The sequence below is a fragment of the Mandrillus leucophaeus genome, unplaced genomic scaffold (genome assembly GCF_000951045.1).
Source record: "Mandrillus leucophaeus isolate KB7577 unplaced genomic scaffold, Mleu.le_1.0 Scaffold2, whole genome shotgun sequence".
Taxonomy (NCBI): domain Eukaryota; kingdom Metazoa; phylum Chordata; class Mammalia; order Primates; family Cercopithecidae; genus Mandrillus; species Mandrillus leucophaeus.
In genome coordinates, this window is record NW_012102031.1 from 792777 (window position 1) to 808797 (window position 16021).

Below are 16021 nucleotides of genomic sequence, written 5' to 3' on the forward strand. Positions count from 1 at the left end.
GCCAGGATGGTCTCGATCTCCTGACCTCATGATCTGCCCGCCTCGGCCTCCCAAAGTGCTGGGATTACAGGCATGAGCCACCATGCCCAGCCCTGCCTGGATAATTTTTGTATTTTTTGTAGAGATAGGGTTTTGCCATGTTGCCCAGGCTGGTCTCGACCTTCTGGACTCAAGTGATACTCCCTCTTTGGCCTCCCAAAGTGCTGGGATTACAGGCGTGAATCACTGCTCCCAGCCACTACAAGGGTTTTGATACTGACTCCTAGTCACCAATAATTCCCTTCAACGTGGCAAGAGACCAACAACCCAAGATAGGTCCATCCCAGCACTGGGGGACCTAACTACAGGATGACCGGTCATAAGTCTTTTGGAGAAAGATCTTGACCAAAAGGGGGAAATATGAAAGCTGTTAGAATCAAAACAGAGTCGTTTGTGTTAAAAACTCTGACAAATTTAAAGCATGATTCTCCAATGGGAAAAAAACAAGAACAACTCTGACAAAACCAAGGAAGGTCATGAAAAGAGGGTTCTCACGCACAAATGACTGATAACAAGATCAGAAAAAATGCAAAAACCACAACCCTGCACAGAGACCATTGCAGACTTACACAGAAAAATATTTCTGTGAGGACATCTGCCCTGCAACTGCCTGTCCAACCTCAGACTGGCACCACTCTTACTATTCATCCTGGTAGCCAAGGATAACTATCTCAAAATAATTATGCAATCCTCATTTTTCCTTTCAAAACCTTACCAAATACGTACAGAGGTTACTATGGCACACATATTCTCACTACAATGTCTATTCCCAAGTAAACATCATTTTTTTAGAGTCTCTCACTCTGTTATTTAGGTTGACAGTACCTACCACATTCTAGGCACTGTTCTAGAAGCAGGAATACAGCAATAAATAAGACAAGCAAAAATCTCTGCACTCATGGTACTTAGGTCTCTAGTAGGGATAAAAAACAATCAATACATTTGAAAAACAATCACAGAAGGATGAGAGGGTGTCAGTCAGGTGCAAGATTACATACAGTGGTCAGGAGAGCTCTCACACTCAGATTACAACTCCCCAATGTTACCAATGTGAAATCAAGGCACAGAAAAATGAGGTGACTGCCCAAAGTCACACAGCTATTTCCAGGCCGAACCAAGAGTCTGTTTGGCTCTAAGTCCAGTGCTCTGTCTTCTGACTCTTCCTAAATGAGCACAGGCTACCTGAGATCAGAGTTGGCTACTGAACTACCAGGAGATCTGCCCCAGAGGAGAGATGCTCAGTTACAGACAGTGAGGGGCTCCAGAGGTCATCCGGAGAACCCTCTACCCCGAAGCAGACGAGTAAGTGAAACCTAGAGAAGGAATAGTTCAAGTTCACCCAGGACCCCCCACATTCCACCTCCTGCTCCAAACTCAAGGGAACCAGAACCAGGCTAGGGCAAAACTTTAGGAGACAAGGAGAATACCAGACAGCTGGCAATGACTGAAGCAGGGAAGTGGGAAAGAAAACCCAGAACAGCAGACTGCGGGACAGGTCCTGCTTTCTCTACTGTTACACTTACTTTTTCAGCCTCTCAATCCCGATCCTGCCCTGTGCGTCCCCCGGAGCTCCTCCTGGCTCAGCATGAGGCTCTGAACTCCTGCAAGGTACCTGGTAGTGGCAGGCCTTGAGTCGGCTACCGGGGTCGGGGGCCCGGGTGGTTGACCCCGAGCCTTCAGGGCTCCCGGAGGAGGGAGCGAGCCCTTTCAAGGAACAGAGGCGTCCAGGTTCACGAAACTCCCTCCCCACCACCTGCGGCCGGTTCGGGGCCCTCGGTTCTCTCATTATCCTCCCCAGGAACCTGCAGCCCCCCGCCCCTACCGCCACCTACCTGGCCAGGCGGTGCAGGAAGGGCAGGTGGCCGAGTCCTGTGCGAGCAGCTGGGCTCGAAGTTCCAAGAGGCTAACAGCAAAGGCACTGAAAGCAGCAGCACCCAGCTAGCAACCAAGAGCAGACCGCCGAGCGCCGTCCCGCCCACCGCGCTGCTCCCGGCCAATGAGCGCGAGCCGCGACGCCGGGCTCCGCTGGCCTCACTTCCGGCCCCGCCCCACCGCCCCGCTCCGCCCCGCCCCGCCCCGCCCGACTCTGGCGTACCTCCAGCGCGCTGTCTGTCCCGGCCTCGTCCTACCCCTCCTGCGGGCACCGGGTACGTGGCCCTGGATTTAGCTTGGGTTGAAGGAAGTTAAATCTGCAGGTGGGGTCTGTGCCCAATTTAAGGTGTGAATCAGCAAACAGGGGCCCCAGCTCCTGTCGGCCGGGTGACCTTTTGCACGCCCTCCTCGAAACTGTGTCGTCTGTGGCCGAGTTTTTAGATTTTAGATCGCAAGGTGACTTTAGTGGGCAGTGACTAGCACTTTTTTTCTTTTTTAAGGACCTCACACAGACGCAGTGCAGGGTTCGGGAATCCCTTGCTTGCCCCTCCGGTCCAACTAATAAACCAAGTGCGTCGGGGGCTTCCCCGTCCGTTCGTTAGGCCGAGTGCAGCCCCACTTTTACGCAGGATCAGGACAGCCAGACCCGAGGAGGCAGCGTGGCGTGGCCATCTCCGGGCCCGGGGCCCCTGCCGGGGGGAAAGGGAGCTAGAGGCCCGCTCTGGGTTGAGCGCAGACCTCATGCCGGGGGCCGAGCTGGACATGCATTCCCAAGATTTACCCACAAGGGTGCATAAACACCAGTTCCGATGATGGCTGTATGGGAAGGGACAGAGGGGACCTACTTTAGCCAGGGAAGGGCTGAGGCTGGGACAGTTTCGTTCTGATAGGAAAGTTGAGAATCTGACCCTCCTTGCCTGGAAAGTTTACCTCTATCCACCTCCATGTGAGGCGAGGGAGGTCAACTGCCTCTCGGAGCACTTGGATCGCAGCAGCCCCAACCCGTAGGCCTTTCTCTGCCCTGCCAGCCCCAGGATGGCCTGACTGGTGTTCTCTGACTACAGCTGAGGCACCCAGCTGACTCCCTGAGTGCTGTTTCAAGAACGAATCCTGTCCCGTCCCTCCCTCCCTGAGGAGGCCATCAGTCTCCTTGCTGAAACAATCCCCTATCCAACTGGCTGAGAAACCAGCTCCTGGTAGACAAGGCAGTACGGTGTTTTTGGAGAGCCCACGCAGGTATGTGAGTGTATCATTTTATTTCCTTATTCTGTTTCAACAATGGAGTGTATATGGCTCCATATGAATAGCTTCAACTGTCATCCATTTCCTCAACAATTATGCTCTCTGTCTCCAGGTCTCATTCTCTCTCCATTTCTGGGCCTTCAAGTCCTGAGGATCAGTTTCTGATGTGGGACAGGGATACAGCCACCCCTCCCAGGCAGCTGGCAGCAAAACATGAGAGGAAAACAGCAGAGAGGTAGGGCCAACCATGGGGGCATCACACTTCCAGAGCCCAAAACAGGCAAGAATGGTCAGGCAGGAACAGAGGTGCTCCTGAGAATAGTGGGATGGATTCTAAAATTGGGTCCTGAACACCTGGGCTAGGTAGTTGCTATTCAACAGGGAACTAGTCCAAGGAAGGGGCAAGGAGGAGAGCCAGGGAGGCAGCCAGAGGGGTGCGGAGGAAGCAAACTACCCTCACACACACCTCTGGACTGCAGTGTCTCTGGGTGCAACCACCCACCAGAGGGCCTCTGACCACTGCCACAGCCCCCCAAAAAGCTTGCTTTTTTTTTTTTTTTTTTGGAGACATAGTCTCACTCTGTTGCCCAGGTTGGAGTGTGCAATGGCACAATCTTAGCTCTCTGCTCACTGCAACCTCCGCCTCCCGGATTCAAGCGATTCTCCTGCGTCAGCCTCGCAAGCAGCTTGGATTACAGGCGTGCACCACCATGCCCAGCTAATTTTTGTGTTTTTAGTAGAGATGGAGTTTCACCATGTTGGCCAGGCTTGTCGCAGAACTCCTGACCTCAAGTGATCCACCCACCTTGGCCTCCCAAAGTGCTGGGATTACAGGTGTGAGCCACTGTGCCCAGCCCCCAAGCTTTCTTTTCTTTTTTTTGAGATGGAGTCTTGCTGTGTCACCCAGGCTGGTGTGCAGTGGTGCGATCTTGGCTCACTGCAGCCTTTGCCTCCCAGGTTCCAGTGATTCTCCTGCCTCAGCCTCCTGGGTAGCTGAGATTACAGGTGCACACTACCACGCCCAGCTAATTTTTGTATTTTTTAGTAGAGATGGGGTTTCACCATGTTGGCCAGGCTGGTCTGGAACTTCTGACCTCAGGTGATCCACCGACCTCGGCCTCCCAAAGTGCTAGGATTGCAGGCGTGAGCCACACGTCTGGACACCTGAAGGTAATTTTATGCAGTGTTTTAAATAATTTTGTTCATGGGCCAGGCACGGTGGCTCATGCCTGTAATCCCAGCACTTGGGAGGCCAAAGCAGGCAGATCACCTGAGCTCAAGAGTTTGAGACAAGCCTGGGCAACATGGTGAAACCCTGTATCTACAAAAAACTTCAAAAATTAGCCAGGCATGAGAGCTACTTGGAGCTACCTTCAAGTAGCTGAGACTGGTGTAGCTCACTTGCAGTCTCAGCTACTTGGAGGGTTAAGGCGGGAGGATCCCTTGGGCCCAGGAGGTGAAGGCTACAATGAGCTATGTTCACACCACTGCACTCCAACCTGGGTGACAAAGCAAGATGCTGTCTTAAAAAAAATAATAAATAAAAGAATATTAAAAATATAATTTTATTCATGAAACAAAATTTTTTGTTTTTTTTCTGGGACAGAGTCTTGTTTTGTCGCCCAGGGTGGAGTACAGTGGTGTGATCTCGGCTCACTGCCCTCCACATCCCCGACTCAAGCTATTCTTGTGCCTCAGCCTCCCGAGTAGCTAGGACTATAGGCACATGCCACCACACCCAGCTAATTTTGGTATTTTTCATAGAGATGAGATTTCACCATGTCGGCCAGGCTGGTCTCAAACTCCTGGCCTCCAGTGATCTGTCTGCCTAGGCTTCCTAAAGTGCTGGGATTACAGGCATGAGCCACCGCACTTGGCCTATGCATGAAACAAAGTTTTGACTACATTTTGGCTGCAACTCATCACGTGAAGTCAGGTATGGAATTTTCCACCTGTAGCATCACATCAGTACTCAAAAAGTTTCAGATTTGGAGCACTTTGGATTTCTAATTTTTGTATTAGGGATGCTCAACCTGTACTACAACTACCTTAACACTCCTAGCTGATGTGAGGATTAAATATAATGCATGTAGCCAGGCATGGTGGCTCACGCCTGTAATCCCAGCACTTTGGGAGGCTGAGGCAGGCGGATCACAAGGTCAGGAGTTCGAGACAAGCCTGTCCAATATGGTGAAACCCTGTCTCTACTAAAAATACAAAAAAAAGAAAATAGCTGGGCCTGGTGGCAGGCGCCTGTAGTCCCAGCTACCCAAGAGGCTGAGGCAGGAGAATTGCTTGAACCCAGGAGGTGGAGGTTGCAGTGAGCCAAGATTGTGCCACTGCACTCCAGCCTGGGTGAGAGAATCTCAAAATAAAAAAATATATATTTATACATACATATATATATAATGCTTGTAATGTGCCTGGTCTTTGTAGGAACTTAATATTAACAGGACACGGCATTGCTGTTGTCAACACTGTTAATTATCCTCACTGACCCCTGCTTACTTTAGAAGACAAGACTATAGTGCACCTATGTCCTGAAGCATGATGCCACAGCTTCTTACGGCCTGGGAAAGCTTGCCCAGGCCAAGGCTCCCAGATGCAAGAAAGGATACAGCATGTCCTGCAGGGGTGGCTGGCCTGAGGAGGTGCTAAGGGGAAGGCCCTCCAAAGAGGCCCGCAGGGTCTGGGCCATGCTGTGGTCAGCCAGGTGTCCCATGCTCTGGAGCTGCAGGGAGAAGAGGGCAGGGAAGACAGGCCTCCTCGGTGCCCACTCCACTTAGGCCCTAACTGCCTCCATCCTCTGTACTTCCAGCCTCCCATTCCTTGGCTGCTGTGGTTAGAGCTCCCACCCTCCAAGAGAAGATGGTCTTGAGGATCTAGCTTTACAGTGGCTGCATGGCCTCCCCTTCCCACCCACCTGCTGGAAGAAGCCATGCAGGGCCTGGAGTGTGGTGTTCGAGAGGGTAGACAGGTCAGCCAAAGCCACACCTTGCAGAACATCACCCACCTCTTCATGAGAGAGGACACTGCTACTCCGGTACCGCATAAACTGGCCAAGGAAGAGAAGCCCCAAACACCCAGTGATTTGGCATCTCCATCATAGACATCTGCTGTGCCCCAACTTTAGGGGACACTGTCCTGAGGCCCACAGAACCTGCCTGCCTTCAAGGAGCTCAGAGTTAGTGGGCAGAGGTGGGGCTATGTCATGAGGAAGTGGGGTAAGTAAGGCAAACTGTGAGATCCTGAGAGAGTTGGCCCTCCTGGCCTCTTTGGCCTTGGCTCCCTCCTCTCCAACATTGCACTGAACACTTAGGGCCAAAATGAACTACGTGTGGCTCCCCTGACATACCACCATGTGCTCTTGTACCTGTTGTTCTTACTTCACTACCTGGAACACCTTTCCTCCTCTCTGCCTATTAATCTCTCAAGCCACAGCTAAAATGTTTCCTTCACTGCTGAGAAGCAATTACTCTTTCCTCTTTGTTCCTACACCAACCACTGATGTACTTGTTGATCCACTTCGCTGTCATTCTTAGGCTCGCTGCTTTGTTATTTATTCAAGGGGCACTTACTGTGTGCCTCACAGTTAGCATCTCCTCTACTCTACCACTTGTAGTGTCATATTTACATTACTAGTTTACTTGTCTATCCTCCTCTTTAGACTGAGGGACCCTAAAGGCAGAGTATCTGGTTCATTGACGTCCTTAGTATCTAGCAGACCTGGCATGTGGTAGACAGGCCCTGGTCAACATGCCATGAGAGAAGTAAGGGAAAGGGTGTCGGGGTCCCCTGGTGTGAGGAGATATGGACATTCAGAGGAATTCTTTCAGCAGGCCTCTTGTAGGGTGAAGGCCCGCCCAGCCCTTCCACCTTCTTTGAGGATTAGGGTTTCCTAAAGTAAGGAGACCCTGGCTTCTTCAGCACCACCCAGCTCATGACACTCCTCACACCACAAGATATCCTTTCTGCACTTACCAGGGTCATGAGCCTCAAAATCTCAGGTCTGAGGAAGGAATTCTCTCCAGTATCCAACAGTGTAAACAGCAAAAACCGATTCCAAGGCTGGGAGGCCACGTGAAGAGCTTCAAGAAACACTGGATTGTTAATGCTTCCAAGGCCTTGCCTTGGGACACTGCTCAAGAGGACTTTCTCCTATTGGCTTAAAAAGGGGCTACCCAGTTAGAGGCAGGGCACTGGAGAAGCTGACCCAAGGAGGGTTCTTTCTTTGCTGTGCTTCTAATCCACCTATGTTGGCTGGCTCAGTGAAACTATATACGCCATGATTGTGGAAGGCAGGTAGTAAGAAGGGCTCTGCCACTTAAGAGCATTGTGACCTTGGTTGGGCACATCATTTGACCTCTCTGAACCTTATTGATCTCATCTGTATAATGGGCATGACTGCCCTTGCAGTGCTGCTAAAAGAATTAAACAAAACAGGCCGGGCGCAGTGGCTCACTCCTGTAATCCCAGCACTTTGGGAGGCTGAGGCGGGCGGAACACTAGGTCAGGAGATCGACACCATCCTGGCTAACACGGTGAAACCCCATCTCTACTAAACATACAAAACAAAAATTAGCCGAGCGTGGTGGTGGGTGCCTGTAGTCCCAGCTCATCAGGAGGCTGAGGCAAAAGAATGGCATGAACACAGGAGGCGGAGCTTGCAGTGAGCCGAGATCACGCCACTGGACTCCAGCCTGGGCTACAGAGCGAGACTCCGTCTCAAAAAAAAAAAAAAAGAATTAAAACAAGTGTGAGTCACACAAGGGGATGGGAGGCTGGAACAGAAGGATGGAAGGGTATGGCTCCCTCTAATCTCTCTCATGGAAACATCAGAGAATATGGAGAGTTTCTACCTATGTCTGGGCTCCGGGCATCCAGGTAGTCAAGCAAGGCTTCTAGGCAGCCAACACAGGCCTGGGACAATAGAGGGTCCTTCTGCAGAAAATAAATAAATAAATAAATAAAATTCAGGTCATGTTTTGCTACCAGTGGCTTTTGGTGCCAACCAAGAAAAAACATTTGGTTTTCAGAGTTATTTGGATTTCAGAATTTCAGATTTGGGATTATAGCCCTGTAGATAATCAAGAAATGTTTGTTGGCTTAATGTCTCACCCTCATAACAGAGCACAGTGCTTATACTGTGTGACTTACCTACATTCAAGACAGTGCTTTGGGCGAGGCACAGTGGCTCACGCCTGTAATCCCAGCACTTTGGGAGCCCAAGGTGCCCGGATCACCTGAGGTTGGGAGTTTGAGACCAGCCTGGTCAACATGGTGAAACCCCATCTCTACTAAAAATACAAAAATTAGCCGGGTGTGGTGGTGCACACTTGTAGTCCCAGCTACTGAGGAGGCTGAGGCAGGAGAATTGCTTGAATCCGGGAGGTGGAGGCTGCAGTGAGCTGAGATTGCACCACTTGCACTCCAGCCTAAGCAACAGAGCTAAACTCCATTGTGGTGGCTCACGCCTGTAATCCCAGCACTTTGGGAGGCTGAGGTGGGTGGATCACGAGGTCAGGAGTTCAAGAGCAGCCTGGCCAAGATGGTGAAACCCTGTCTCTACTAAAAATACAATAAAATAGCCGGGCGTGGTGGTGGGGGCCTGTAATCCCAGCTACTTGGGAGGCTGAGGCAGAGAACTGCTTGAACCCGGGAGCAGAATGAGCCACAATCACTCCACTGCACTCCAGTCTGGGTGACAGAGCGAGACTCCATCTTAAAAAAAAAAAAAAAAAAGAGTGCTTTGTTTCAGAAAAGAAGATGGACCCTGGGCCACACTAAAATATTCATAGATTACAGACCCTGGAAGAGCCTCACAGTGTACTTAAGCCAGTGGGTTTCAACCTTTTTTTTTTTTTTTTTTTTTTAAGCAACAGGACCTTTCATCAAAATTGTATGCTTTAATAAGCACATGAAAATATTTATCATTAGTCATTAGGGAAATGCAAATTAAAACTACTAAGAGGTACCCCTGTACATCTACCAATAGCTAAAGTTAAAAGACTGACAACACCAAGTGTTGAGGAGAATGTGGAGCAGCTGGCACTCATACATTGCTGGTGGGAAGGTAAAATGGTGCAGCCACTTTGGGAAACAATTTGATGGCTTATTATAAAGTTAAACATATACTTATCATCCCCATAACCACCCTTATCACTCCAGTGCCCTATAGCCCTTCTTCAGAGCCCTCTGCTGCCACTGACCTGCCCCTTTACCTCATGTGACCCAGCATGGTGGACCCTGGACACTCTCTCTATTCTTATTTCAACTAACACTTTCCTCCACCGTGATCCATTCCTGGGGGAATAGAGGCTGTTCTCATGTCAAAACACCCCTTTTATTTTGCAGATGGAGAACATGAAGATTAGTAAGAAGTGACTTGCTAAACATCTTCAGAGTCAGAGGCTGGGCAGGGGCTTTGGCACAGATCCCTGTGACTCTAGATACTGTACCTTCCACTGCACTGCACTGGGCCTCCCAACTGCTGAAGATTCTGCATAGCTGATCAGCACTCAGTTTGTAGTGCTGGTGCCGCCAGACTGCTTTGGCTCAGAGGTGTCAAGGAGGACCAGCACCCAGAGCTCTAGCTTAGGCTTCATTGTCATTTTTCTCCCTTGACACCAGTTTTTAAAAGTACAATTTTACTGAGATATAATTCACGAACCATGATACTCATCCTTTAAAGGATATAATTCAGTAGATTTTTTTATTATATCCACAGAGTTGCACGGCATTATAATTCCAGAATATTTTCATCACCCCTAAAAAGAAACCCCATACTCAGCAATCACTCTTCGTTCCCCCATCCCTCCACTCAGCCCTAGGCAACTACTCATCTACTTTCTGTCTCCATGGATTTGCCTTTCCCAGACATTTCTCTTTTTTTTTTTTTTTTTTTGAGACGGAGTCTCGCGCTGTGTCACCCAGGCTGGAGTGCAGTGGCGCGATCTCGGCTCACTGCAAGCTCCGCTCTCCTGCCTCAGCCTCCGAGTAGCTGGGACTACAGGCGCCCGCCACCACGCCCGGCTAGTTTTTTGTATTTTTAGTAGAGACGGGATTTCACCATGTTAACCAGGATGGTCTCGATCTCCTGACCTCGTGATCCACCCGCCTCGGCCTCCCAAAGTGCTGGGATTACAAGCTTGAGCCACCGCGCCCGGCCGACATTTCTCTTAAGCAGAATCATAATATGTGCTCTTTTGTATCTGACTTCTTTCACTTAATGTTCTCAAGGTTCATCCGTGTTGCAGCATGTGCCAGTGCTTCATTCCTTTGTATGGTCAAATAGTATTTCATTGTATGGATATACAATTTGTCCGTTCATCAGTTGATGGACATTGGGGTTGTTTCCACTTTTTCATTATTATGAATAGTGCTGCTATGAACATTCAGATACAAGGTTTTGTGTGGACATTCTCTACCTTCCTGCCAACACTTGCTATTATCTGTGTTCTTATTTTAGCCACCCTCATGGGTATGAGAGTGGCCTAGCTGTCATCTGCATGTATAGCCTCTTGTTCTTACCTCCAGGCACTCTCCTTGCCCCCATCTTCCCGACTGTGGCTAAGAGGGAACTTTCTTTTTTTCTTTTGAGATAGGTCTCACTCTGTCACCCAGGCTGGAACTCAGTGGCATGATCACAGCTCACTTCGGTCTCAACCTCCTGGGCTTAGGTGATCCTCCCATAGCCTCCTGAGTAGACGGGACTACAGGCATGTGCCACCACGCCCAGCTAATTTTTTGTATTTTTTATAGGGATAGGGTTGTGCCGTGTTGCCCAGGCTGGTCTGGAACTCCTAGACTCAAGCAATCCACCCCCTTGGCCTCCCTGAGTGCTAGGATTATAAGCGTGAGCCATAGTACCCAGCCTGAGAGAGAACTTTCAAACACACAGTCTGACAGACGTCCTTCCACAGTTAGCACAGTGATTTTTAGCCTAGCGTGTGAGGCACGGCTCAGTTTGGCTCTGCCCAGCTTTTTCTCTCATTTTCTACCTCATCACACCCCACACCCCAGCATGCACTTTCAGACTATGTGATTTTGTACATGCTGTTGTCCTGCTGGAATGCCCTTCCCTCTATACCTCTGCCTAGATACCTTTCAAGGCTGAGTTCAGATGTCACCTTCTCTGTGAAGCCTCCCCTGACTTCCCACACAGGGGACATTTTTGCCTAAAAGAAGTTTTCAGACTGGGCGTGGTGGCTCGCCTGTAATCCCAGCACTTTCAGAGGCTGAGTTGGGCAGATCACAAGGTCAGGAGTTCGAGACCAACCTGGCCAATATGGTGAAACCCTGTCTCTACTAAAAATACAAAAATTAGCCGAGTGTGGTGGTGGGTGCCTGTAGTCCCAGGTGCTCAGGAAGCTGAGGCAGGAGAATCACTTGAACCCGGGAGGCAGAGGCTGCAGTGAGCCGAGATCGTGCCATTGCACTCTAGCCTGGGCGACAGAGTGAGACTCTGTCTCAGAAAAAAAAGAAAAAAAGAAGTTCTCAGTTTTGTGGAAGAACACAATGTAAACCACTGATCATATAATAAAATATGATTAATGTGATACTCAATACACAGCAGAATGAACCATTCTGGGGGCTAAAGGGAGAGGGATTTCCTCTATTGCTGGGTTACTGGAATAAATATTTGCTGAATATATGAATCACTGAACAAATGAATGAACAAATGAATAAAAAGCTAGTTTTAAGACCGGGCGCAGTAGCCCACACCTGTAATCCCAGAACTTTGGGATGCCGAGGCAGGCGGATCACTTGAGGCCAGGAGTTTTGAGACCAGCCTGGCCAACATGGCGAAACCCTGTCTCTACTAAAAATACAAAAAATTAGCTGGGTGTGGTGGCAGGCACCTGTAATCCCAGGTACTCGGGAGGCTGAGGCATGAGAATCTCTTGAAACTGGGAGGCAGAGGTTGCAGTGAGCCCAGTGAGCCGAGATCACACCACTGTACTCCAGCCTGGGCAACAGAACGACAGTCTGTCTCAAAAAAAAAAAAAAAAAAAGCTAGCTTTAAACAACAAACTGGTTGAAATGAAGGAGGCTTAGCTACAGCCATGAAGTCCTGGGCAGTGACAGAGGGGGCACTGTGGCTGAACACAGAAGGCCAGGAAATTTCTCGGGAGTGTGGCAGTGAGAGAAAAGAGGAAAAGGCCAGTTGGTCCTGTTCACTAGGCAATTACAGGACAGTGACTGTGAGGCTAAGACAGGCTCTTCAGCAATACCCTCCTATATGCAGGGTAGGCCCAGCAACTTCTACAGGGGGAGTCATGAGCTTCTCAGGTTGGGTTCTCCTTCCCAGGGACTGTCTGTTGAGAACAGACAGTCAAAAACTACCAGAGAGACAAATACAGGATTCCACTTACATGAGGTCCCTAGAGTAGTCAAATTCATAGAGAGAGCAAGTAAAATGCCAGGGGCTGGGGGAGGGGACTGGGGAATTGTTTAATGGGTACAGAGTTTCAGTTTGGGAAGATTAAAACATCTAGAGATGGATGATGGTGAAAGTTGCACAACAATGTGAATGTACTTAATGCCACTGACCTGTATACTTAAAATGATTAAAATATTAATTTTTATGTTATATATAGTTTACTATAATTAAAACAAGGCCAGGTGCAGTGACTCACACCTATAATCCTAGCACTTTGGGAGGTCAAGGCCAGAGGATTGCTTGAGCCCAGGAGGTAAAGACCACCCTGGGCAACATAGTGAGATATCATCTCTACAAAAGTATTTTATTTTATTTTTTATTTATTTATTTTTTTGAGATTGAGTCTTGCTCTGTCACCCAGGCTGGAGTGCACTGGCATGATCTTGGCTCACTGCAACCTCTACCTCCTGGGTTCAAGTGATTCTCCTGCCTTGCCCTCCTTAGTAGCTGGGATTACAGGTGCGTGCCACCACGTCTGGCTAATTTTTTTGTATTTTTAGTAGAGATGGGGTTTCACCATGTTGGCCAGGCTGGCCTCAAATTCCTGACCTCAAGTGATCCGCCCGCCTTGGCCTCCCAAAGTGCTGATATTACAGGCATGAGCCACCTCGCCTGGCCTCACTACCAATACAAAAGTATTTTAAAATTAGCTGGGCATGGTGGTGTACACCCATAATCCCAACTATTCAGGAGGTTGAGATGGGAGGATCACTTAGGCCCAGCAGGTTAAGGTGGCAGTGAGCCATGATCATGCCACTGCACTCTCAACTGTTTATAAAAATAAACAGTTGCCAGAGGCAGAGTTGAGTGTCACAGGCCAGGGAGACATCTAGGCTCTTGGGCATGAGGGGCGGATGGTGAAATTGCTATACAATACTTCACTGGCGGCTGGGCACGTTGGCTCACACCTGTAATCCCAGCATTTTAGGAGGCCGAGGTGGGCGAATCACCTGAGGTCGGGAGTTTGAGACCAGCCTGGCCAACATGGTGAAACCTTGTCTCTACTAAAAATACAAAAATTAGCCAGGAGTGGTGGCAAACACCTGTAATCCCAGCTACTCAGGAAGCTGAGGCAGGAGAATTGCTTAAACCCAGGAGGCGGAGGTTGCAGTGAGCTGGGATCCCACCACTTCACTGCAGCCTGGGTGACAGAGCAAGACTTTGTCTCCAAAAAAAAAACACAAACCTCACTGGCACCCCACCCTAGTGTTTAGGCTATTGGTTTGAAGAAGGCTTTTTCATCACTCAAGGCCCAGTTCAAATGCTACCTCTCCTGTGCAGCCTTCCAATACAGGTTGAGGCTGGGCACACCTGTAATCCCAGCACTTTGGGATGCCGAGGCAGATGGATCACTTGGTCACAAGTTCGAGACCAGCCTGGCCAACATGGTGAAACCCCATGTCTACTAAAAATACAAAATTAGTCAAGCATTGTGGTAAGTACCAGTAGTCCCAGGTACTTGGGAGGCTGAGGCAGGAGAATCACTTGAACTCAGGAGGCAGAGGTTGCAGTGAGCTGGGATCGCACCACTGCACTCCAGCCTGGGCGACAGAGCAAGACTCCATCTCAAAAACAAACAAAAAGACAAATACTGGTTGAGTATCTGTAATTAAAAATATGAAATCTGAAATACTACAAAATCCAAAACTTTTGAGCACAAACATGATGCTCAAAGCAGATGCTCATTGGGCATTTCGGATTTTGGACTTTCGTATGAGGAATGCTCAACTGCTAATGGGTCATTTTGGCATTAGATGTAGTTATTTGTGTTTCCTATAATCTGTGAGTGCCTAAATGGCTGAGATCATGTCATGTTAATTTCTGTGTTTTCATCCATTCAACAAACATTCCCAGATGCCAATTTTGTGCCAAGTTCTGTGCTGGATATTAGGAAATCATTCCCCGCCCACCTCCTGTTCTGAATGTTAAACAGGAATGTCAGCCCTTTTAGAAACATTAGGGAGAAAGCATTTCCCTAACTGGCCCTCCTCACCCAAGGAAGGTTTTATCTAACAGGCAAGACACTAGCTTAAGATCTACTGTGCCATCAGGGCAGGATTAAGGTATTAAAGGTTATGCTCCCATGAATTTAAACTCTTAAGATCCTAGCCAGCTGGCTAAGTGTCCATAATGTAAATGCAGTTTTTCCCACCTGTGGACCCTGGTCTGGCAAGAAGGAGGGTGGTTTAAAAAGCTCATTTTGGACAGATATGATTAAGCAAGTATAATAAAATGTTATTAGCGAATCTAGGTGATGGGTGTATGAGTGTTCACTGTAAAATTCTCTCATTGCTGTATGTTTGAAAAACTACAGAAAAAAAAAAAAAAGCCCATTCTGTTTGAGTCCCGGCCAATATTCTACTATGATGTTTACCAGCAATAAAGCTGATATTTTGGTTCTCATCTGATTCCTGAATTCAAAATTAGCTTTAAACCCACAAGGGGAAGAACACACAAAGATTAAGCAGACTCAGACTCTACCCTTGAGTATATCACAACCTGGTACGGGGAGGAGTGATATGAAAATGGAAACTTGAAACAGAGAGCTAAGTGCTGTAATAGGATAGATGTTTGATCCCTAAAGAGCACAGAGCCTTGTGCATGGATGTGCCACAGGACAAGACTCACCAACCACTGACTTAGCATAGGGCCCACTCCTGGGACATCTTCCTGGAGCCACCAGTACCCTTCACAGGCCATGACATTGGGTCAGGGCTCGGGATATGACTACATAAACACTAATCTACAAGTGTCCCCTAAGCCATAAAACAAAAACCCCTTGGAGGTGGACATGCTTTTGCTTGCCCTGGATCCCCTCCTTCTGGCAGCAGTTTTCCTGTGGGGAGCCATCCCTCTCTTGGGTTCAGTCCACCTGGGCTATGGAGAGCTGACCACATGCCCTGGCCTCCAGGTGAGGGCACTGACCCAAGCCAGGCCAATCAGGGCATCCCATACCCCTACCATGGTGACTGGCATATTACCCAAGCCAGCCTAATGAGACTCAATTCTGGGAACTATGAGGAAAGAGAAATCTTTTTTCCCTGGAGGATATAAGCTAGGAGTTACTGCTGGTCATCCTACTATGTCATAAAAATAAAGCTGACAGTGAGGAATGCAAAGCCAACAGATGGAAAGTGTCTGATGACCTTGTCTGAGCTTCTGGGATCCCGCTGTGCCTGAAGCCAGTATTAATCCCAGGACCTCTCAGTTATAAGTCAAATTGAGTTTTGTTTCTGTCACTGTAGCTTTAAAAGTCTCACCCAGACAGGGCGTGGTGGCTTATGCCTGTAATCCTAGCAACTTTGCAGGCCGAGTTAAGAGGATCGCTTGAGGCCAGGAGTTCGAGACCAGTCTGGCAATATAGCAAGACCCCATCTGTATTTAAAAAATAAAAATAGGCCGGGTGGGCCAGGCACGGTAGCTCAC

The 16021-nt window shown here is 48.8% G+C and overlaps 2 protein-coding genes across 4 annotated transcripts in view; both read right to left on the reverse strand.

The window, feature by feature from the left end:
* CCDC134 (coiled-coil domain containing 134) overlaps positions 1 to 2016 on the reverse strand; it is a 26422-nt gene extending 24406 nt beyond the window's left edge. For 2 of the 3 annotated variants that reach the window (XM_011978756.1, XM_011978754.1), the window contains exon 1: positions 1872 to 2016. The gene's annotated coding sequence lies outside the window, so the exon portion shown is untranslated. Of the gene's footprint in view, positions 1 to 1562; positions 1641 to 1871 lie in introns of all 3 variants that reach the window. The other variant, XM_011978755.1, reaches the window with a different exon arrangement.
* A 1134-nt stretch (positions 2017 to 3150) lies between these two features.
* MEI1 (meiosis inhibitor 1) overlaps positions 3151 to 16021 on the reverse strand; it is a 120692-nt gene continuing 107821 nt past the window's right edge. The window contains exons 27-31 of the mRNA XM_011978757.1: positions 8013 to 8094; positions 7135 to 7241; positions 6077 to 6208; positions 5772 to 5884; positions 3151 to 3353 (exon numbers count right to left, since the gene is read on the reverse strand). Coding sequence (XP_011834147.1) covers positions 3308 to 3353; positions 5772 to 5884; positions 6077 to 6208; positions 7135 to 7241; positions 8013 to 8094 — 480 coding nt within the window. The 3' untranslated portion in view covers positions 3151 to 3307. The remainder of the gene's footprint in view (positions 3354 to 5771; positions 5885 to 6076; positions 6209 to 7134; positions 7242 to 8012; positions 8095 to 16021) is intronic.